Source organism: Cherax quadricarinatus, chromosome 1 (genome assembly GCF_038502225.1).
Source record: "Cherax quadricarinatus isolate ZL_2023a chromosome 1, ASM3850222v1, whole genome shotgun sequence".
In the NCBI taxonomy this organism is placed as follows: domain Eukaryota; kingdom Metazoa; phylum Arthropoda; class Malacostraca; order Decapoda; family Parastacidae; genus Cherax; species Cherax quadricarinatus.
The window spans coordinates 102,115,320-102,140,500 of NC_091292.1; the positions used below are offsets into that span (position 1 = coordinate 102,115,320).

Sequence of the window (25,181 nt, forward strand, 5' to 3'; positions counted from 1 at the left end):
CGATTCCCGGCGGGTGGAAACATTTCGACACGTTTCCTTACACCTGTTGTCCTGTTCACCTAGCAGCAAATAGGTACCTGGGTGTTAGTCGACTGGTGTGGGTCGCATCCTGGGGGACAAGATTAAGGACCCCAATGGAAATAAGTTAGACAGTCCTCGATGACGCACTGACTTTCTTGGGTTATCCTGGGTGGCTAACCCTCCGGGGTTAAAAATCCGAACGAAATCTTATCTTATCTTATCTTATATTTCATTAATACTGAGCAATAATAACTATGATATATTTAGGCTAATCTAAGATAGGCAACTAATGTCAACAAACATATTTTATCTCTGTAAAGGAATACAGTATATTATACAGTTAGGGTGATTTACTTATATACAATACTTTATAGAAAGCTCCTTAATATTGAATACATTTCAGGCAACCTTAGAACTGAATTATGATTACAAGTATATGAGAATAAGAATACATAGCTTTTATTATGTTGGAGGTATTTAGTAATTCAGTAAAAAAAAATTAAAATCGTGAAGCTAGGTACATGGGTTGAAGGAATCTTGACAAGAACAGGAACAATACAGGATGAAAGAATTGTTCAGCTTAGTGTTCATTAACTAATATTTGTATAGCTGATATACAGTGCAGTATTCATTTAGTATTATTTTATGATGATAATAATAATAATAATAATAATGTCTTTATTTCTACAAGTACATGTACAAGGGGTACAGGCCTAACTGACATTAATGACATGCTACTATATAGAAAGCCGCTTGTTATGCTGAGCATTTCGGGCAAATCAGATCAATTTTGTCCCAGGATGCAACCCAGGTACCCATTTTGTACTGATGGGTGAACAGGGACAGCAGGTGTCTTATGGAAACGCGTCCCCAATGTTTTCCAGCTGTACCAGAGATTCAAACTCTGGACCTCAGCGTGTGAGCTGGGTGCACTAGCAGTCAAGATGCGGGACACCTTTTATTGTTAATGCACTAATTACAGCTGTTATATTCATATAAACGTTATTCATTCAACACCTCAATGGAAATAATTTTATTGGGTTATCCTAGGTTAATTTTCACAAAATTACTTTGTAAAATAATTCTAAAATTAAGTATCTTCCTATATATTGAATATGAATAAAACTTATATACGATTAAACTACTGCAAATTACATGCAATAAGCATTTACCTGTCTTCTTCAACTCCAGTTTCGTATTGCCTGGCTGGTTCTCCCACATCATGCACCCATCATGTCAGAAACAGGTTCCTGGATCAGCACTCTGGCTTCAGGGCCGCCACGATCACCACCAAGAGTAAGCAACAACAATTTTTCATTGTATTGTTATAATTTTTTTCTATTTTCACTATTGCATGTAAAAAGATAAATACTGTACATGGGACCTGACGAGCTGTTGGAGTGTGAGCAGGGTAATACATGTATTTAGTGAAAGATTCAGGGAAACTGGTGATTTTAATATATAGCTGGACTTGAGTACTAGAAATGGGAAGTACAATGCCTGCACTGTAAAGGAGGGGATTTAGGATATTGGCAGTTTGGAGGGATTTTTTTTTTTTCCAACAAGTCAGCCGTCTCCCACCGAGGCAGGGTGACCCAAAAAGAAAGAAAATCCCCAAAAAGAAAATACTTTCATTATCATTTAACACTTTCACCTCACCCATACATGATCACTGTCATATTCACTAGCCAGGTTGCAGAAATGGTTGTCGAAATATGTTACATATCGTTATATATGCTTCTAAACTGTTATATCTGGGTGCCTCTGCAAAGACAGTGTTTATGTATGAGTGAGGTGAAAGTATTGAATAATGATGAAAGTATTTTCTTTTTAGGCATTTTCTTCCTTTTTGGGTCACCCTGCCTCGGTGGGAGACATCCAACTTGTTAAAAAAGCAAAATTAAAATAGAAGTAGCTTGTCACACATACTCATACTCCATTCTAAGAAAAATCTTACATATGTATTTACATATTCCAGTGTTGGGATTATTTGTCTAATTATGTATACTGTGTACCAGTCTCTTATATTTTTCCTGTTTATTTCTCTTTGCCTGCTGTAAATACATCTGGGGTACTCTAGCTCTTTTCTTGACTCTGTTATGTATTAGCTGTTTATAGCTACAGGAGTAGAACTACGTATGCTCTTGGTGTCCTGTTATTAACCATTTTTTATCACATAATTTTTTTTTTTAATTTCTAGTGGTGGTTGTAGCACTACCTTCTCTTTTGAATTACATATTCCATTAGTCAGCTGCTCTTGTGAAGAAAATTGTTCTAATATCCTTTCAGCTCTATGTTTATCTATACCTTATATATGATTTGTAGGAAGCAGGGGAGCTAGTGACCCCTTCTCCTGTATAAATTACTGAATGTAAAAAGAAAAACTTTAGTTTTTTTTTTTGGGGGGGGGAGGGGTCACCCTGCCTCAGTGGCAGACGGCCAGTGCTTTGAAAAATAAAATAGTACATATATAATGTCACCATGGTTGTTTAATATATTTATAGATGGGGTTGTAAGAGAAGTAAATGCGAGGGTCTTGGCAAGAGGCATGGAGTTAAAAGATAAAGAATCACACATAAAGTGGGAGTTGTCACAGTTGCTCTTTGCTGATGACACTGTGCTCTTGGGAGATTCTGAAGAGAAGTTGCTGAGGTTGGTGGATGAATTTGGTAGAGTATGCAAAAGAAGAAAATTAAAAGTGAATACAGGAAAGAGTAAGGTTATGAGGATAACAAAAAGATTAGGTGATGAAAGATTGGATATCAGATTGGAGGGAGAGAGTATGGAGGAGGTGAATGTATTCAGATATTTGGGAGTGGACGTGTCAGCGGATGGGTCTATGAAAGATGAGGTGAATCATAGAATTGATGAGGGGAAAAGGGTGAGCGGTGCACTTAGGAGTCTGTGGAGACAAAGAACTTTGTCCGTGGAGGCAAAGAGGGGAATGTATGAGTGTATAGTTTTACCAACGCTCTTATATGGGTGTGAAGCATGGGTGATGAATGTTGCAGCGAGGAGAAGGCTGGAGGCAGTGGAGATGTCATGTCTGAGGGCAGTGTGTGGTGTGAATATAATGCAGAGAATTCGTAGTTTGGAAGTTAGGAGGAGGTGCGGGATTACCAAAACTGTTGTCCAGAGGGCTGAGGAAGGGTTGTTGAGGTGGTTCAGACATGTAGAGAGAATGGAGCGAAACAGAATGACTTCAAGAGTGTCAGTCTGTAGTGGAAGGAAGGCGGGGTAGGGGTTGGCCTAGGAAAGGTTGGAGGGAGGGGGTAAAGGAGGTTTTGAGTGTGAGGGGCTTGGACTTCCAGCAGGCATGCGCGAGCGTATTTGATAGGAGTGAATGGAGATAAATGTTTTTTAATACTTGACATGCTGTTGGAGTGTGAGCAAAGTAACATTTATGAAGGGATTCAGGGAAACCGGCAGGCCGGACCTGAGTCCTGGAGATGGGAAGTACAGTGCCTGCACTCTGAAGGAGGGGTGTTAATGTTGCAGTTTAAAAACTGTAGTGTAAAGCACCCTTCTGGCAAGACAGTGATGGAGTGAATGATGGTGAAAGTTTTTCTTTTTCGGGCCACCCTGCCTTGGTGGGAATCGGCCAGTGTGTTAATAATAAAAATATGATTTGCACATATATGCTGAAGACTCACAAGTTTATTCTTTAGTTTTAAAGTTTTTATAGCAAAATTTTTGTATTCATAGCTTCCATTGTCTCACATTTCAATAATATTTATCTAAAGGAGCTAAAAGCAGTTCCACTTGATTGGTCTCGTGTGGAAGTGACGTGGGAGCCTCCTCTTTTTCCTGGTGGAGATCTTATCTCCTACACATTATATTCCAAAGATACTCAAGAAAAACATGAGATGAGGGCCAATATTGATGCCAACATTGAGAGAAGGTAAGTCATAATTACACTAATATTTGTAATTTAAGTACTCTACCTTAATAGAACTTAAATTTTTTTTAATAAGTACAGTATAGTTTTTCATGTTGTCTGCTATAGAACTACAGAAAAAATAATAAATGAATTTATATTTTATTTCATTACACAGCACTCCAAATGATTGGATAGTTTTACATAAATGGTATACAATACTGACAAGTTGATGAATAGTATCTTTATTAATAAGACTCTTTGCCAGCCAGTGACTTTTTCAGTCCAGTACAGAGAATAGATACTTCTCCACTTATTCCTCTGTCTTCAGTATTTATTCTCCATATTGGACAGGTGTTGCACGTGTCTTGTAAATGGCAGTCTTGTACAGTCCAGGATATTATTAACCCCTTGACTGTCGCAACCCCAAATCCTGGTGTTGCAAAAATTAAAAAAAAAAAAAAAACTATTTTTCTTGTGAAATGATAGAGAATCTTTTCCCGATGGTAGTGACACCAAAAGAACAAAATTTGATGGAAAATTGACGGAATTACACTCTTGCAAAGTTAGCGACCTCGGCGATATTTACGAATCGGCGATTTCGCCCACTTTGAGCCCTATTTTCGGCTAATTCTGTTGTTCCAGTCAACCAAACTCATAGCTATTTCTTTAGAACTCCATTTTTTCTGTCGATTGAGTACAAAAAACTGCCCATTTACCGATTTCAACTACCCAATAACATGGTCAGAAATTTGCAATTTGGCCAATTTCACGAAAATTAAAAATATGAGTTTCAAAATAGGGTCCAGAATGAACAATGCAGACATTCCTGGCTCTAAAATAAAAATTTTTTTGTTCATCAGTCACGTCTCCAGGCCCCTCTGATATTACTCTTCCTTTCTATTTTGAATTTTTATTCAAACAAAAAATAAAAGATTAACTATTATGCAGACTACTGCAATATTGTAATAATTGTATAAATAATGTCAACCCATTCATGACTGCATATTAGAATGAACAATGAACAGGAAAATACTTTCAAGATATTAAAAATAAAGATATGGGAGTATCGAATACTTGTCAGGGTCTGATACCATCTGTTCCTGCACACTTTCTGTATTCGACTGAAGAAGCCTACTGTGTAGGTGAAACGTTTCGGAGTAAAGTTGCCTAACTGTTGCCTGTGTCTTACCTACCAACCATCTGTGACCTGCTGACTGAATATTGATACTGTAAATACAGAAGACCATCAATTATTCAGCAATCACTTATTCAACATTTATACTCCTGGTATTGAATAATCAGTAATACACTTTACTGTAAGAAGTATTGGATACAAATTTTAATTTATATATATATATTTTTTTCTATTTGTATACATTTTATTACTGTATTTCAAAATAATTTCTTTCTTTTCAGGTACATCCTGTGTGAATTATCCGCAGACACAACATACCTTCTCAACTTAACCTCCACCAACCATCGAGGTGAAGGTCCTGCCATAGTTGTAAAAGTTACTACTTATCCCAGTGCTCCAGGTAATTCCTAATAATCTTGGATGCTACATGTTTTATTTGTGTTGCTGTTCAATAAAATTATGTACAATGATTTTCTCTACTGACTGTGACTTCCTTATGTCTGTGTGCTCACCTTTGTTGCTTCTCTGCCTTTCCTTCTGCTATTTTCCCTCACTTTCTGTTCATCACTCGGTGACTAGAAATTTAAATGATAAAAATAAATGAGAAGAGTGTTCCAGTATACAGTATAGTCTATTTATTTGCAAAGCCCATACAATATGATGCAGATCACTGAAGGCAGTACAGTATATGACTTAATGATTAGTAGCACACTAACATCAAGTAAATAAGATTATCATTTATTTATTTATTTATTTATTTATTTAAAAATTTGAGCACACATACAGAGGTACAAAAAATACAGATAAGAGCAGCATGCCAAAGCCACTTATACTATGCATAGCATTACGGGCTGGCTTAAAATTAACTTAAGATTAACTAAGCAATGATGAAATCAGTGATAAAACTTTAATGTAAACAGATTACTATAAAGCACTAAGTGAGTATTACAAAGACAGGTCATATGGTTGTATGCATTGTTGTACATTCAGTAGAATGGAGTATTCTGTTAGGTAGTGTATTTAAAAAATAATAAAGTTAGATTGGGTTTTAGGTTTAACATTTATGTGATATAATTGTGAGAAACATTTAAGATATACAATTTATAAGGTTCAGTTATTCAGTATTTATTTGGTTTTGGGTGAGTAAGTGATCTTTGAGAAGAGACTTGAATTTATAAACAGGTAGTGTTTCTTTTATATTTACAGGTAATGAATTCCAGATTTTAGGGCCTTTTATGTGCATTGAGTTTTTGCATAGTGTGAGATGGGCACGAGGAACATCAAAGAGTGATCTGTGCCTTGTGTTATGGTCATGTGTTCTGTTGAGGTTGGCAAGGAGATGTTTGAGGGGAGGGTTAATATCAGAGTTAAGTGTTCTATGTATGTAATAGGTGCAGTAATAAGTATGAATGTTTTGTATGGTGAGTAGGTTTAGTGTATTGAATATTGGTGGAGTGTGCTGCCTATAGTGAGAATTTGTTATCATTCTAACTGCAGCCTTTTGTTGGGTAATTAGTGGTCTGAGATGGTTACTTGTTGTTGAGCCCCATGCACAAATTCCATAGGTGAGATAGGGGTAAATAAGAGAGTGATATAGGGCCAGGAGGGCTGACTGTGGAGCATAGTACCGTATCTTCGATAGTATGCCTACAGTCTTGGAAATTTTCTTAGAAATTTGTTGTATATGTGTATGAAATTTGAGTCTATTATCAAGGTGGATTCCTAAGAATTTTCCCTCTGTTAGCTTTGTGATAGGTGATCCGTTTATCATTATGTTAAGAGGGACATCTGTAGCTCTGTTACCAAACTGAATGAAGTAGGTTTTGTCAATGTTTAGTGTAAGTTTGTTAGTCCTCATCCAGGTAGATATTTTCTGTAATTCGGTATTTACAGTATTGGCTAGCGTGACTGGGCTCGGGTGGGAGAAGACGTATGTAGTGTCATCTGCAAATAGTGTGGGTTTGAGTAATTGCGAAGCATTTGGTAGGTCATTTATGTATAGGAGAAAGAGAAGAGGGCCAAGGACACTTCCCTGTGGGACACCAACTGTAATTGGTTGTGCAGAAGAGTTTGCCCCATTTGCATACACATATTGGCTTCTGTTGCTGAGGTATGACTTGAGGTAGTTGAGGGAGTGCCCTCTTATACCATAGTGTGACAATTTTACGTGGAGCAAGTCATGGTTAACTGTATCAAAAGCTTTACGTAAGTCAATGAAGATCCCCAGTGGGACTTCTTTTTTCTCTATTGCAGTGTATATATGTTCTAGCATGTGTATAATAGCATCATTAGTATTTTTATTTGGCCTGAATCCAAATTGGCAGGGGTTGAGTATGTTTTGGGAGATAAGGTAGGAGTAGATTCGTTTATGAATTAATTTTTCGAAGATTTTTGAGAGAGGGTGTAAGTTGGATATTGGCCTATAGTTATTCAACTCTGTTTGGTCTCCTCCTTTGTGGATCGGGGTGACCCTTGCTATTTTGAGTACTGTAGGGAAGGTGGAGGATTCAATGGATTTGTTAAAGAGTGTTGCAATGATTGGTGATAGCACTTGTGACACTTTTTTGTATATAAAGGGTGGTAAGGTATTTAAATCTCCTGCCTTGTTTTTTAGTGTGTTGATAATAAGGGAGACTTCGTATGGGTTAGTCGGAGCTAGGAACAGTGTGTTCGGGTAGTTGCCGGTGAGGTAGTCATTTGGTGGGGTATCTGAGCTTGGGATTTTATTGGCAAGGTTTTGTCCTATAGTGGAGAAGAACTCATTGAGTCTGTTTGCTGTTTCTGTTGGTGGGAGTTGGGGTTCATCTGATTTTGCTAATTTTATTTCGCTATTTCGTGATATCTTTTTTGTTCCTAGAATTTCTGATAGGGTTTTCCAGGTCTTTTTTATATCACCTCGTAAGTTGGATAATCTGTTCTCATAATACAATTTTTTTGCCCTTCTTATCAGGCTGGTTAGGATTGACGAGTAACGTTTTGTTTGGTCTCTGGTTATGTGACCCATTCTGTATTATGAGAACAGATTATCCAACTTACGAGGTGATATAAAAAAGACCTGGAAAACCCTATCAGAAATTCTGGGAACAAAAAAGATATCACGAAATAGCGAAATAAAATTAGCAAAATCAGATGAACCCCAACTCCCACCAACAGAAACAGCAAACAGACTCAATGATTTCTTCTCCACTATAGGACAAAACCTTGCCAATAAAATCCCAAGCTCAGATACCCCACCAAATGACTACCTCACCGGCAACTACCCGAACACACTGTTCCTAGCTCCGACTAACCCATACGAAGTCTCCCTTATTATCAACGCACTAAAAAACAAGGCAGGAGATTTAAATACCTTACCACCCTTTATATACAAAAAAGTGTCACAAGTGCTATCACCAATCATTGCAACACTCTTTAACAAATCCATTGAATCCTCCACCTTCCCTACAGTACTCAAAATAGCAAGGGTCACCCCGATCCACAAAGGAGGAGACCAAACAGAGTTGAATAACTATAGGCCAATATCCGACTTACACCCTCTCTCAAAAATCTTCGAAAAATTAATTCATAAACGAATCTACTCCTACCTTATCTCCCAAAACATACTCAACCCCTGCCAATTTGGATTCAGGCCTAATAAAAATACTAATGATGCTATTATACACATGCTAGAACATATATACACTGCAATAGAGAAAAAAGAAGTCCCACTGGGGATCTTCATTGACTTACGTAAAGCTTTTGATACAGTTGACCATGACTTGCTCCACGTAAAATTGTCACACTATGGTATAAGAGGGCACTCCCTCAACTACCTCAAGTCATACCTCAGCAACAGAAGCCAATATGTGTACGCAAATGGGGCAAACTCTTCTGCACAACCAATTACAGTTGGTGTCCCACAGGGAAGTGTCCTTGGCCCTCTTCTCTTTCTCCTATACATAAATGACCTACCAAATGCTTCTCAATTACTCAAACCCACACTATTTGCTGATGACACAACATACGTCTTCTCCCACCCGAGCCCAGTCACGCTAGCCAATACTGTAAATACCGAATTACAGAAAATATCTACCTGGATGAGTACTAACAAACTTTCACTAAACATTGACAAAACCTACTTCATTCAGTTTGGTAACAGAGCTACAGATGTCCCTCTTAACATAATGATAAACGGATCACCTATCACAAAGCTAACAGAGGGAAAATTCTTAGGAATCCACCTTGATAATAGACTCAAATTTCATACACATATACAACAAATTTCTAAGAAAATTTCCAAGACTGTAGGCATACTATCGAAGATACGGTACTATGCTCCACAGTCAGCCCTCCTGGCCCTATATCACTCTCTTATTTACCCCTATCTCACCTATGGAATTTGTGCATGGGGCTCAACAACAAGTAACCATCTCAGACCACTAATTACCCAACAAAAGGCTGCAGTTAGAATGATAACAAATTCTCACTACAGGCAGCACACTCCACCAATATTCAATACACTCAACCTACTCACCATACAAAACATCCATACTTATTACTGCACCTATTACATACATAGAACACTCAACTCTGATATTAACCCTCCCCTCAAACATCTCCTTGCCAACCTCAACAGAACACATGACCATAACACAAGGCACAGATCACTCTTTGATATTCCTCGTGTCCATCTCACGCTATGCAAAAACTCAATGCACATAAAAGGCCCTAAAATCTGGAATTCATTACCTGTAAATATAAAAGAAACACTACCTGTTTATAAATTCAAGTCTCTTCTCAAAGATCACTTACTCACCCAAAACCAAATAAATACTGAATAACTGAACCTTATAAATTGTATATCTTAAATGTTTCTCACAATTATATCACATAAATGTTAAACCTAAAACCCAATCTAACTTTATTTTTTTTAAATACACTACCTAACAGAATACTCCATTCTACTGAATTTACAACAATGCATGCAACCATATGACCTGTCTTTGTAATACTCACTTGTGCTTTATAGTAATCAGTTTACATTAATGTTTTTCACTGATTTCATCATTGCTTAGTTAATCTTAAGTTAATTTTAAGCCAGCCCGTAATGCTATGCATAGTATAAGTGGCTTTGGCATGCTGCTCTTATCTGTATTTTTTTGTACCTCTGTAAGTGTGCTCAAATTATAAATAAATAAATAAATAAATTGGTGTTTTGTATTTATGGATTTGAGAATGCTGGGTGTTAACCAGGGACTGTTCAGTCTCTTAGCTGTCATCTGTTTAGTTTTTTTAGGGCAGTGCTTGTTATAGAGGTATTGGGTCTTTTTCAGAAAATTATTAATACATTCGTCAATATCTGTATAGATTTCTAGCTCAGTGTGCCAGTCAATGTTTGCTACTGCTGTTGTGAAGTTATTAATGGCTGCCTCATTGTGAAGTCTGAAGGTGACTTTAGTAGTGTCTTGGGGTACTTTACCAAGAGTTGTTATGAGAAAAGTAGGGTAGTGGTCTGTGGTATTATCTGTAATTATGCCTGATTTTAAAGGGGATATGGTGTTGGTCCAGATGTGGTCAAGTAGGGAAACACTAGTCTCTGTAACTCTTGTAGGTTTTGTTACTGTTGGTAGCAACATACAGTTACTCATTGTGTTTGTGAATTCAGTAACGTGTGGGTCCTGGTCTTGCAGGAGATTTATATTGAAGTCACCTGAGAGTAGTAAGTGATCTTTGTTCATGCGTGCATCAGTTATCATACTTCCTAGGTTTTGACTAAATTGGCTAATGTTTGACTGTGGAACTCTGTAGATGTTTATCAATGTTTATCAATGTTTATCAATGCTGCAGCTGTTGATGATGGTCAAGGCTATTTACTTCTAACGTCAGGTCCAAGCCTCTTAAAACTAGGCCTTGAAATAATGGAGACCCCAACCCACTTGTATAACTCTTCTGGACAACATAATATTACAGGTATGTCTGACTTAAAATTTCCATCTGGCGTAAGTAAAATTAATTTTATTAATATATTAAAGGACATTTTTGTTGTGTACAGTAGGTTTCCAGTATATTTTAGTAATGTCTGGTAATTAAGAAATTCTATCTTTTGTCAGGAATTGCAGTACATATTCCTTTGAACATAGTATATATTAGTGACACGAGTGGGTCTATATACCAGCTGCTACTGTCTACTTATAAACATCGAATACTTCTGACACAACACCACATCCATGGTTATCCACTAAGTCTCTCTGTTGACTGGTTGTATGGTTATCTCTACTACATTGTTCACCATGAATCCCCAAAGGATCAGATGTGGCAACTTTGGCGTTGTGATCTAATGGGGAAGAATCCCATTTTAATATATAGAGAACTTCACTATGAAGCAAAACATCTCCAGGTTGATCCATATAATGGGTAAGCTAGAGCCAAATTTTTGTTTTGATCTAATAGATATATCTTCCAATACATACAACACATACTGTACGTGCACAATGGATCTTGGAAGCACCATTATTCTGTATAAAATTTGTATGTTCCTTTTATATGAATGTAAAATTCTTTAAATATTATTTTTCGTCAGATACATTTGGTGGATCTCTGAGGACCTTGATAAAGGATTACACCGCCTTAATTTGAATGACGAATTTTTGGAGGTGGGAGAACCTATGACTGTTCTGTGGGCATCTGATTTAGGGGGACTTGTTCTGGATCCTCCTAATTTCCAGGTTCTTGTAGCAGATCGAAAAAACAATACAATGCTGGCAGTGTCACTAGATGGGTGAGTCTTGACCGAAATGCTACAAAATTATACATTCCATGTTTTGTGATGCTACTGTGTTTTACATTTTGATCTACACTATACAGTATTAATATTTCGGATGACATATTACAGTGGTACCTTGAGATACGAACAGCTCAAAACTCGAACAGTTATGTAAGTGTACATTTATGTAAGTGCTTTTGTAAGTGTAATTTTGGGGGTCTGAAGCGGATTAATTTAATTTACATTATTCCTTATGGGAACAAATTCGTTCGGTATCGGCACTTAAGTTCGTAACTCTAGGTACCGCTGTATTTATCTCCTGCACTTGTGCTATATTATTTTAATATTTCATTAAGATTTTTTGCATTATTTTCAAACATGCTGGCCATCCTCCACCAAGGCAGGGTGACCTGAAAATGAAGAAATAACAAGTTTTCCTTCTTACATTTAGTAATTTATGCAAGAGAAGGGGCTACTGGCCCCTTGCTCCCGTCATTTTAGTTGTCTTTTACAACATTCATGTCTTACAGAGGAAGAATTCTTCTCCTTTTCTCCATGGATAATTCAATTGCTTTGTTTCTATTAAAATATGGCCTTATGATATTGGGAATTTTCAGGACTTCAGTGACAAATTTAAGGGCCAACACACAGCAAGCTTTCTTCAAGCAACTTCGCTCTGTAGTGCACCTTAATAGCCGCTTCTTCTGGACAGATGGCAATGACGTCTTAACTGAAGAGCTGAATAATGGAACATTTTATCATAATAGGTAAGGTAAAAATTTAGACATACTTCTAAACATTGTGTTACATCACTGTAGATTGTAACAGGATCCCCTTTTATCTCGGTAAAAGCCTAACCAAGGTTGCATAGTATTCTGGCACCTAGACTTTACATTTAAACAAGTTTGTAAATTGCTACAATCTTATTACTGTGCTAAATCTTACCTGATAAGCCTTTACCTCTAAGGATGTACACATATTCAGTTCTGTTCTTTGGTTTAGCTTTTAATAAACCAGCATTGTTATTTACAGTTACCTTGTGATGAAAGGAGTTAACATTGGTTGCTTGGTGGCTTTTCATGGTTCCACACAACCAGTTCCTGTTCCATTAAATCCTCCTAGTAACCTCCAGGCAGTGTTTACCCGAAGGTCAGCCACTCTCAGCTGGGATTCACCGGGTTTACCTGACCTCATGGGTATGTGCCATTGCTAGCTGATGTGATACTTCAGTAGGTACTTTGCTAGCTTCATTATGCACCCCATACCCATCCTCTGGACAGTAACCAAATGATTACAGACATATAATGGGTCATGTTGTTATATGTTATAATATTATCCTTAATTAAACTTCTTGTTAATAGATCAGGGTTGTAATCTACTCCCTCAATGAAAGTATATGTCATCAGTTCTCTCGTGTGTGAAGACCAGTGAGAGGGAATCCACAAGAGACATACTCTAACTCCATTGTCTACAAAATTTTACCACACCTGTTTCTGACTTCTCATAAAAGCACAGTACAGTGGACCCCCGCATAACGATCACCTCCAAATGCGACCAATTATGTAAGTGTATTTATGTAAGTGCGTTTGTACGTGTATGTTTGGGGGTCTGAAATTGACTAATCTACTTCACAATATTCCTTATGGGAAAAAATTCGGTCAGTACTGGCACCTGAACATACTACTGGAATGAAAAAAGTTCATTAACCGGGGGTCCACTGTATGTCACAGTTGACTCTGATGGAGTTAAGAGCATTTATCAATAATAGGGAATCACTTACACTTAAGGTGGGTGGTGTTGGTAGTCCCCAGGCCCCAGGTTGACTTGTAGAATTGTATTCAAATCATTATAATTCAGTGCTACAGTAGTATCTAATAAAATGAAAAATTAACTTTGTATGTGACCATTTGATTACCAAAACTTTATACATATTACGTATACAGTGGACCCCCGGTTAACGATATTTTTTCATTCCAGAATTATGTTCAGGTGCCAGTACTGACCGAATTTGTTCCCATAAGGAATATTGTGAAATAGATTAGTCCATTTCAGACCCCGAAACATACACATACAAACACACTTACATAAATACACTTACATAATTGGTCGCATTGGGAGGTGATCGTTAAGCGGGGGTCCACTGTATATTTTTGTATTTAACCTTGTTCCTGATACTCCCAGCTGTCATGGGAAAGGAATTACAGGTTGTATTTACAATATAAAATAATTTGTTGTTGTTAATACATTGTCATTTATTAATCAGGGTCCGGTGCATGGCAGAAGTGGAAGTATGAGATGCACATCCAAGAAGGACAAAAAATTATTTACCATAAGAATATCTCCGACACCTTGTATCAGGCCATTAATCTCAGACCTGGAACATTCTATGTTGTCAAGGTATTTGAAATAATAGTATTCAGCTGATAGTTGTACATTTGTAGTAGATAGTTGTACATTTTCTCCATGGGGAAGTGGAACAGAATTCTTCCTCTGTAAGCCATGCGTGTCGTAAGAGGCGACTAAAATGCCGGGAGCAAGGGGCTAGTAACCCCTTCTCCTGTATATATTACTAAATTTAAAAGGAGAAACTTTCGTTTTTCATTTTGGGCCACCCCGCCTCGGTGGGATACGACCGGTTTGTTGCAAGAAGAAGAAGAAGAAGTTGTACATTTATAATAGATGTACATTTATAATGGTTGTACATTTATAATAGTTATACATTTATAATAGTTGTACATTTATAATAGTTGTATATTTATAATAGTTGTACAATTATAATACGGTTGACAATCCCTAATCTGGCATCTTTGGGACTTGTAAGGTGCAGGATTAGTGATTTTGCCGGATTACAGAGTGGTAAGGTTAGAATACACAACCCAACGGCGATATTTACGCATCGGGTATTTCACCCTCTTTATGCCCTATTTTTGGTCCTTTCCATTGTTCCAGTCTACCAAACTCATAGCTATTTCGCTAGTATTCCTTCTATTCTGTCAATTGAGTACAAGAAACTGCTCATTTACCTATTTCAATTACCCAATAAAGTGGTCAGAAATTGGTATTTTGGCCAGTTTCAAGAGATGCCAAATTCAAAATAGGGTCCAGAATAAGTAATGCAGACATTCCTAGCACTAACATTTTCTCTGTTCATTATAACTTACCTGGGTACAGAGCCATAACGTAACTGCAGATCTGATCAAAAGTGAGGTGGAATTGCCATCTACTACATTAATGTGATGAAATGTATTAATTCAACATGTACTAATGTACTTGAGATGAACTGGGTAAATTTATATTTGAACAATTTACAACCAAAAACTGAAAAACCCTAATCAGTGGAAGCTTCTATAGATCACATACCAACATAGCCAAATGTGGTGCTAATCTTCAAGACTGGATCATAAACAGTAAATTAAATGAATACCTTTTTTTTTAACACACTGGCTGTCTCCCACTGAGGCAGGGTGACCTGAAAAAGAAGAAGCACTTTCACCGTCACTCTGTCACTTGCCAGAGATGTGCTGACATTACAGCTCAGATGCTGCTGCAAACTCCAATATCCCAACCTCTCTTTCAGAGTGCAGGCACTGTACTTCCCCTCACTTCATAAATGTTAGAGATTTTAAACATTAGCCTCATTCAGTCAGAAGATTTGCAAGTAGCTGGTTTCCTAAACATGCATAATTTCTCATTAAACCCTTTTTGTGTCACCATTTTTTAAAAAATGGATTTTTCACTAATATGCTTTTGGTACTATCCACTGATCACAAGAAACTGCATTCATCTAGCAGAACTATCCTGTAAAAGTGCCCAGAATATGGCAGTTTGAGTAATCCATATCATCAACCCCTTCTCTGCCCTCTGAATTATGCCTTTCATACTCACACACTGCTTCCTAATTTCTATACTTCTAATTTTCTGCTGAATATTCACAACACAAGGTAATCTCAAACATAATACATATCAACTTCTTCAAGTCTTCTCCTCACTGCAACCCATGTATAATGTATGGATATGCATTATTCTCTCTCTTTTGCTCGACAGATAAACCTGTTTCTTGCTACAGATGCATCAATACTTAGTTTACTTTTTATCCTATCATCTATGCTATGATTAATCTTCTCTTTTATTGACCCTTATGCCAATTTATCCACTCACAAATATTTAAATACCTGCACTTCCTCCATGCTCTCTCCCTCCAGTCTTATGTCCAGTTTTTCATTGCTCAGACTCAGCTTCTATATACAATATTATAGGAATCTCTAGTCAGTTATCTTTGTAATGTAGTATAATATTCTTATAACCTCTCCATTTTTTATCCTCATAATACTTGGTATTAATTTTACTGTGTGTTCCAGGTGCGAGCATATTCTTTAGGAGGAAACGGTCCCTGGAGCCATGAGTTCCAAGGCTGCACTCTTGATGACACAGCTTTGGCTCCCAAGTTGATTTGGGCAGTTGATAAGGAGATTCTCCTTACCAATCTGGCTGGCAGTGAAAGTTCAGTATTGATTTCGCAGGACACTCTTCAGGTAAGGACACATAAAAGTACTATTACAGATATCTACAGTACATACTGTATATTACAAAATACGATAAACCCCATCATGATGTGCAGGATATGTTCCTGAAAATTGAAGCATATTTTAAAATGCCATTGTGTAATGTGTGGAACATAGGGGAAAAATAGGATTACATTTATGTACCTTTTTATTATTGTACTAGGTAAAATTACTAAAGTAAAACTTAGAAGTGTGAAGAATGTTGATTTGCATGTATTGGGCTGAGATGGATGGCTGAAGTTTTTGTGTTGATGGTTGTAAGTATGTATACTCTAATGCATCTTTAATATATTTTAACCTGCAGTACTTTATGGAGTTGATAAATGAATGAATGATGATTTTATTTATTTTTATCACACTGGCCGATTCCCACCAAGGCAGGGTGGCACGAAAAAGAAAAACTTTCACCATCATTCACTCCATCACTGTCTTGCCAGAAGGGTGCTTTACACTACAGTTTTTAAACTGCAACATTAACACCCCTCCTTCAGAGTGCAGGCACTGTACTTCCCATCTCCAGGACTCAAGTCCAGCCTGCCGGTTTCCCTGAACCCCTTCATAAATGTTACTTTGCTCACACTCCAACAGCACGTCAAGTATTAAAAACCATTTGTCTCCATTCACTCCTATCAAACATGCTCACGCATATCTCAGTAGTAGTAACCACTTACCAGTAACCAGTGTACCAGTAGTTGACTCACTACCAACCGTCTCTGCCTGAGTCACTGTCTATTCATATTGTGCTGACCACAGCAGTATTCAAAGACCCCCCTCACATATGGGTACTGTGGGCGGCCAGTCAGTTATACGAGAGTGAGCAAGGAGATAGGCAGGCTGTTGGGCGCTCCCCACATTATCTGTAATTATACGTACTACCAGCCTACATGAGTATTACTTTACCCTATCCACGTATCGAACTCCCACATGATACATACCTGCTGGAAGTCCAAGCCCCTCACACACAAAACCTCCTTTACCCCCTCTCTCCAACCTTTCCTAGGCTGACCCCTACCCTGCCTTCCTTCCACTACAGACTGATACACTCTTGAAGTCATTCTGTTTCGCTCCATTCTCTCTACATGTCCGAACCACCTCAACAACCCTTCCTCAGCCCTCTGGACAACAGTTTTGGTAATCCCGCACCTCCTCCTAACTTCCAAACTATGAATTCTCTGCATTATATTCACACCACACATTGCCCTCAGACATGACATCTCCACTGCCTCCAGCCTTCTCCTCGTTGCAACATTCATCACCCATGCTTCACACCCATATAAGAGCGTTGGTAAAACTATACTCTCATACATTCCCCTCTTTGCCTCCAAGGACAAAGTTCTTTGTCTCCACAGACTCGTAAGTGCACCACTCACTCTTTTCCCCTCATCAATTCTATGATTCACCTCATCTTTCATAGACCCATCCGCTGGCACGTCCACTCCCAAATATCTGAATACATTCACCTCCTCCATACTCTCTCCCTCCAATCTGATATTCAATCTTTCATCACCTAATGATGAATGATGAATGTTGGTGAAAATGTTGAATGGTGGTTAAAGTGTTTCATTCTTTTTTGGGTCACCCGGCCTCGGACCTTGGAGGGAGATGGCCGACTTGTTAAAAGAAATAATAATAAATATTGCAGATATTTTTAATATTTCTAATACATAAATATATAAAATAAATATATAAATTAGTGCTAGATTGAATCTTGGCCAAAGTGCTGAGCATAATAGCAGTATTGTAAAAATATTACTGTGATACATCAGGGGGTTTACCAGTAGACCCCTGGCTGTCTTCAAGCAGGCACTGGACAGGCACCTAAAGTCAGTACCTGACTAGCCAGGCTGTGGTTCATACGTTGGATTACGTGCGACCAGCAGTAACAGCCTGGTTGATCAGGCCCTGATCCACCATGAGGCCTGGGTTGCGGGGGCGTTGACCCCCGGAATGTACATTATATCTACATAATCATTATGTACCTTTGTAAGCTTTTAACCATTGCCGAAACTAACTTGTCCCATACATATATCTGTAATTATTTTTATTATAGTGTGGCAGACACTTTGCTTGTTTTATATTTATACCAATTTCTCTTTCAGACTAAATTAAAAGAGGGAAAAATTGCAGATCTTGCATTTTTTCGTGATTCTCTGGTAATGGCAGTGAATAACCAGAGTGTTTTTGTAATGAACCTTACAACATCAAAATTCACAGAGATGCCCAATACCCATGGTGTTCTCTCAGTGTCTGTGGACTGGCTTACTCAGCGATTATTCTGGGCCAACCCTCACAGACAGATGGTAAGTCTGCATAATACTGATATTTTCAAGTACAGATTGTACAGCAGTTGTTTAGTTAATTGAGAAACATGTTAAATCACTTTATGTATTACTTTTCCTTGGTGAGGAAGATGCACGTGGACTGCTTAAGTATCATTATCGTCAAAATGTTTCGAATGAGCAGCAGGCCTCTTCAGTCAAATACAGGTGATTGTAACACTGGAGACAGTCAAAGGGGAGAGGTAATTTTGAGGTGCCTAGTCCCTCAATCTTGATAGGTGATCATTTTCTTCTAAGCAAGCCCATTATATGTTTAAAAACATATAATGTGTTTTGCACTCTTATGTGCTAAGCACTTAAGAGTGCAAAACATTTATCAGCTAAGTATGAATTATTTTACTGCACAAGGAATTCCTGGTAGATATAGTCACCACATATGTGCAAATTTGTACAAAACAAATCCTCATAAAATGAGGAGTGGGGACTTGCATATTTAATGAAACTATTTTTTCTTGGGGGGGGAGGGATAAGCGGAGTATGTATGGTATGGGCCCTGTGTCTTCATAAACACCTTTCTTGTCTTATACGGCATATTTAAATAATTCATATTTGAATAGATTGGTTGGACAAACCTGAATGGATCATCTCAAGGTCCTTTAAATGTTGTGACGGCTGCCAGGGAAGTGCGTGTGGATGCCCTGCATGGCCGGCTTTTCTGGACAACGCCTCATGCACTTTTAATGTCAACCCTTGCTGGTCGTAATGTTACAACTATTCACCAGGAAGGAATCTTTAGTGGCAAACAAGGTGCTGTTCTATTTTCCTAGATCTTATTTGATTAAAATATTATGAGAATATTGCATGCTACATCCCATGTAATGCACTGGTTTATGATTCTCAATATTAAGTATTCGAAATTATTTTTTTAGGGAAGGAATTTGCCATTTTGGCACGGCTCTCATATTTTTTTTTCAACAAACCGGCCGTATCCCACCGAGGCAGGGTGGCTCAAAAAGAAAAACAAAAGTTTCTCTTTTTAAATTTAGTAATTTATACGGGAGAAGGGGTTACTAGCCCCTTGCTCCCGGCATTTTAGTCACCTCTTACAACACGCATACGGAGGAAGAATTCTGTTCCACTTCCCCATGGAGGTAAGAGGAAATAAACAAGAACAAGAACTAGAAAGAAAATAGCAGAAAACCCAGAGGGGTGTGTATATATATGCTTGTACATGTATGTGTAGTGTGACCTAAGTGTAAGTAGAAGTAGGAAGACGTACCTGAAATCTTGCATGTTTATGAGACAGAAAAAAGGACACCAGCAATCCTACCATCATGTAAAACAATTACAGGCTTTTGTTTTACACTCACTTGGCAGGACGGTAGTACCTCCCTGGGTGGTTGCTGTCTACCAACCTACTACCTAGGAGCTCTCATAATTATATTGCATTAATGTTTTTTAATCTGTGACATTTGCATTTCTCTGGATTTTCAGGGAAAGTGACCGTTGGAACAGCATGGGCTTGTACTATACATAATGAATATAACCTTCAGAAACATTATTTAAATTAGATTTTTTTTAGAATACATAAACAGATGAGCTGTCTAGTAGATAATTTCTTTTCCTTTCATCTGCAGTTTATGGTTTGACTGTAGATTCACAAGGTTCTCGCATCTGGTGGATCGTGCGGGATGCAGAAGGCTGTCGCTTATTTGGTGCATCAATAGGAAATACGCTGAACAAATTTCCTTCAAAACTTCTTCCACACACAGTCAAAGTTGGTATGTATAATCTGTTGTTATTCAAGTAAATGGCATTAACTTTTATAATATGCCATACACAATATTAATGCTTATGTCATTAACTTAAGAAAGACCTTGCAGATCGTAATGAAAATATTGTCAGCATACAGTCTTTGTTATTAATATTCATGTCTTAATAATAAGGGCTGTTATTAGGTATTACCTTCAGATACATTTGTAGTAGGTAGACAATGGCACAAACTGACAAGTGGAAATAAATACACGTAACAGAGAATCCTTTTAATACAATGTTTCAGCCAAGGCTGGGCTTTATCTAGTATGTACACAGAAAACAGCAAATACACTGCCCTATAATGCAAATGTGGACCCCAAGGTCAGGCTTGGATGAAGACAGGTCACATGGAGGTCATGAAAATGCAAGATCAAGTATAGGTGAGAGTAGGGAGTGAGGCTAAGGTGACAGGTTAATTCTTTCTTTCTTTCAACACACCGGCCGTATCCCACCAAGGCAGGGTGGCCCAAAAGGAAAAACGAAAGTTTCTCCTTTTACATTTAGTAATATATACAGGAGAAGGGGTGACTAGCCCCTTGCTCCCAGCATTTTAGTCGCCTCTTACGACACGCATGGCTTATGGAGGAAGAATTCTGTTCCACTTCCCCATGGAGATAAGAGGAAATAAACAAGAACAAGAACTAGAAAGATAATAGAAGAAAACCCAGAGGGGTATGTATGTATATATATGCTTGTACATGTATGTGTAGTGTGACCTAAGTGTAAGTAGAAGTAGCAAGACATACCTGAAACCTTGCATGTTCATGAGACAGAAAAATGGACACCAGCAATCCTACCATCATGTAAAACAATTACAGGCTTTCGTTTTACTCACTTGGCAGGACGGTAGTACCTCCCTGGGCAGTTGCTGTCTACCAACCTATTACCTAGAGACAGGTTAATTATGTTTATTATATGAATTTTGGACTATGTAGGCCATGTGTCCAGAGATAAATTACAATCCTGGAGATTAAGACAAAGTGGAGAGGTAGTTTGGGGTAATCAGTCCCTCAGCTGTGATGAAAGAAATCTTGGAGACAGTAAATGAAGTGGAGAGGTAATTTGGGGCAATTATTCCCTCAGCCTTGATGAAAGAAATTCTGCTGACAGTAAATGAAGTGGAGAGGTAGTTTAAGCCATCTCACCAATACCACTGACTGACTGCATGTGTTGACTGGACCTATTACCCACATTGTCTGTGATTCATAAAATAAAATAAAACTTACCTCCCCCTACTTTCACCAGTATTGAACAACTATATACAGTGGACCCTCGACATTCAGTACTAATCCGTTCCTGAGAGCTATCGAATGTCGAAAATATCGAAAGTCGAATTAATTTTCCCCATAAGAAATAATGGAAATCAAATTAATCCATGCAAGACACCCAAAAGTATGAAAAAGAAATTTTTACCACATGAAATATTAAGTTTAATGCAATAGAATAATTACAATAACAACAATAACAATAGGTTAATAACAATAGAATAATTTACACTTACCTTTAATGAAGATCTGGTGATGATTGATTTGATGGGAGGAGGGGAGAGTGTGGATGGTGTTAGTGTTTAGAAGGGGAATCCCCTTCCATTAGGACTTGAGGAAGCAAGTCCTTTTCCAGGGTTACTTCCCTTCTTCTTTTAATGCCACTAGGACCAGCTTGAGAGTCACTGGACTTCTGTCGCACAACATATCTGTCCATAGAGGCCTGTACCTCTTGTTCCTTTATGACTTTCCTAAAGTGGTTCACAACATTGTCAGTGTACAGTTTGCCAACACGGCTTGCAGTAGCTGTGTCAGGGTGATTTTCATCAGAAAAGGTTTGCACTTTAAGCCACATTGCACACATTTCCTTAACCTTTGAAGTAGCCAACTTCTTAAATTTCTCTATCCCCTCCTCCGAAGCAGTTTCCTCAGGTCTGGCCTCTTGCTGTTGAAGATGATCTAGCAGCTCATCAGTGATTAGTTCGTCATTGTCCTCCTCCACCAACTCCTCCACATCCTCCCCACTAACCTCCAACCCCAAGGTTGCACTTCCCCAGTGCAACAATGGATTCCTCAACTGGCATAGGATTCTCAGGGTTAGCCTCAAACACTTCTAAATCCCTTTTGTCTACACATTCTGGCCACAGTTTTTTCCAAGCAGAGTTCAAGGTCCTCTTAGTCACTTCCTCCCAAGCCTTACCTATAAGGTTTATGCAATTGAGGATATTAAAGTGATCCTTCCAAAACTCTTTTAGAGTCAGTTGAGTTTCTGTGGTCACTACAAAGCACTTTTGAAACATAGATTTTGTGTACAGTTTCGTGATGTTGGAAATGACCTGCTGGTCCATGGGCTGCAGGAGAGGAGTGGTATTAGGAGGCAAAAACTTGACCTTGATGAAGCTCATGTCCCCAGAAAGTCGCTCTGTCAAGTCTGTAGGATGACCAGGGACATTGTCTAATACCAGGAGGCACTTAAGGTCTAATTTCTTTTCAATTAGGTAATTTTTCACATTGGGGGCAAATGCATGGTGTAACCAGTCATAGAAAAAGTTATTGGATATCAGATTGGATGGAGAGAGTATGGAGGAGGTGAATGTATTCAGATATTTGGGAGTGGACGTGTCAGCGGATGGGTCTATGAAAGATGAGGTGAATCATAGAATTGATGAGGGGAAAAGGGTGAGTGGTGCACTTAGGAGTCTGTGGAGACAAAGAACTTTGTCCTTGGAGGCAAAGAGGGGAATGTATGAGAGTATAGTTTTACCAACGCTCTTATATGGGTGTGAAGCATGGGTGATGAATGTTGCAGCGAGGAGAAGGCTGGAGGCAGTGGAGATGTCATGTCTGAGAGCAATGTGTGGTGTGAAAATAATGCAGAGAATTCGTAGTTTGGAAGTTAGGAGGAGGTGCGGGATTACCAAAACTGTTGTCCAGAGGGCTGAGGAAGGGTTGTTGAGGTGGTTCGGACATGTGGAGAGAATGGAGTGAAACAGAATAACTTCAAGAGTGTATCAGTCTGTAGTGGAAGGAAGGCGGGGTAGGGGTCGGCCTAGGAAAGGTTGGAGGGAGGGGGTAAAGGAGGTTTTGTGTGCGAGGGGCTTGGACTTCCAGCAGGCATGCGTGAGCGTGTTTGATAGGAGTGAATGGAGACAAATGGTTTTTAATACTTGACGTGCTGTTGGAGTGTGAGCAAAGTAACATTTATGAAGGGGTTCAGGGAAACCGGCAGGCCGGACTTGAGTCCTGGAGATGGGAAGTACAGTGCCTGCACTCTGAAGGAGGGGTGTTAATGTTGCAGTTTAAAAACTGTAGTGTAAAGCACCCTTCTGGCAAGACAGTGATGGAGTGAATGATGGTGAAAGTTTTTCTTTTTCAGGCCACCCTGCCTTGGTGGGAATCGGCCAGTGTGATAATAAAAAAAAATAAAAATATGTCCTGGGAGTGCCTTTTCCTCCTGAGTAATGTAGGTCCTGCTTGGCAATTTCTTCCAAAACAGGCCTGTTTCGTCACAATTAAACACTTGTTCAGGTTTCAATCCTTCAGCCTCTATGTACTCCTTGAATTCATGCACATATTTTTCAGCCACTTTGTGGTCCGAACTGGCAGCCTCACCATGCCTTACCACACTGTGTATGCCACTACGATTCTTAAATCTTTCAGACCAACCTTTGCTGGCCTTACATTCACTCACATCACCACTAGTTGCAGGCAATTTCTTTACCAAATCATCATGCAACTGCCTAGCCTTTTCACAAATGATCGCTTGAGAGATGCTATCTCCTGCTATCTGTTTTTCATTTATCCACACCAATAACAGTCTCTCAGCATCTTCTAACACTAGCGCTCTCTGTTTCGAAAACAAAGATGCACCTTTTGCAGCAACAGCTTCCTTGATTGCCGTTTTCCTGCTCACTATAGTAGAGATGGTTGATTGGGGTTTACTATACAACCTGGCCAGCTCCGACACGCGCACTCCACTTTCGTACTTTGCAATTAACTCTTTCTTTCTTTCAATAGTCATTAGTGCCTTTTTTCTCGAAGGCTTGGCACTAGAAGCTTTCTTGGGGCCCATGGTTACTTATTTTGCAGAAACAAGCACCAAAAACAGTGATAATATGGAATGTACCGAATGTATCCTTAGATGCACGCACACTGGCTGGCTTGTAAACACTGGCACACACGGGGCAGTTCAGACCACACATGGACACGTCTCGTACGAATCGTATCGAATGTCGGGTTTTCCATTGAATGTCGAGGTGAAATTTTTGCGTTAAAATGCATCGAATGTCGGATTTGTCGAGTGTCGATGCCATCGAATGTTGGGGGTCCACTGTACAGTGGTACCTTGAGTTACGAACTTAATTCATTCCAGAAGGCTATTTGAGTGCCGTTACCGAACGAATTTGTTCCCATATGGAATAATGTAAATTAGATTAGTCTGTTTCAGACCCCCAAAAATACACTTAGAGAAGGACTTACAAAAATACACTTACATAATTGTTCGAGTTGGGAGCTGTTCGAAACTCGAGGTACTACTGTACCACTTGATTTTGCATTTTCACAACCTCACGCGTAACATGTCTTGTATGACAGATAATAAGAGAAATCCTTTGCTAGCATAACCTATTTTATTTGAATGTTGTTTTGAGTCAAGGAGGTGGGAAGTACAGTGACTGCTCTCTAAAGGAGGGATTTGAGATATTTTCTGTTTAGAGTGGCATCTAAACTGTTGTATCTGCATGCCTCTGGCATCCTCTCCCACC

At 38.6% G+C, this 25,181-nt stretch overlaps 1 protein-coding gene across 3 annotated transcripts in view; it reads left to right on the forward strand.

The window, feature by feature from the left end:
• The window catches only part of LOC128687547 (proto-oncogene tyrosine-protein kinase ROS), a 181,493-nt gene that overhangs the window by 130,222 nt on the left and 26,090 nt on the right, over window positions 1–25,181 (forward strand). For 2 of the 3 annotated variants that reach the window (XM_070085354.1, XM_070085359.1), the window contains exons 6-18: window positions 1,213–1,317; window positions 3,765–3,922; window positions 5,318–5,436; window positions 10,863–10,985; window positions 11,126–11,429; window positions 11,596–11,793; window positions 12,396–12,545; window positions 12,811–12,974; window positions 14,042–14,175; window positions 16,137–16,310; window positions 18,440–18,640; window positions 19,237–19,426; window positions 20,257–20,400. In XM_070085354.1, the coding sequence (XP_069941455.1) occupies window positions 1,213–1,317; window positions 3,765–3,922; window positions 5,318–5,436; window positions 10,863–10,985; window positions 11,126–11,429; window positions 11,596–11,793; window positions 12,396–12,545; window positions 12,811–12,974; window positions 14,042–14,175; window positions 16,137–16,310; window positions 18,440–18,640; window positions 19,237–19,426; window positions 20,257–20,400 (2,164 nt within the window). Of the gene's footprint in view, window positions 1–1,212; window positions 1,318–3,764; window positions 3,923–5,317; window positions 5,437–10,862; window positions 10,986–11,125; window positions 11,430–11,595; window positions 11,794–12,395; window positions 12,546–12,810; window positions 12,975–14,041; window positions 14,176–16,136; window positions 16,311–18,439; window positions 18,641–19,236; window positions 19,427–20,256; window positions 20,401–25,181 lie in introns of those variants that run through there. The other variant, XM_070085365.1, reaches the window with a different exon arrangement.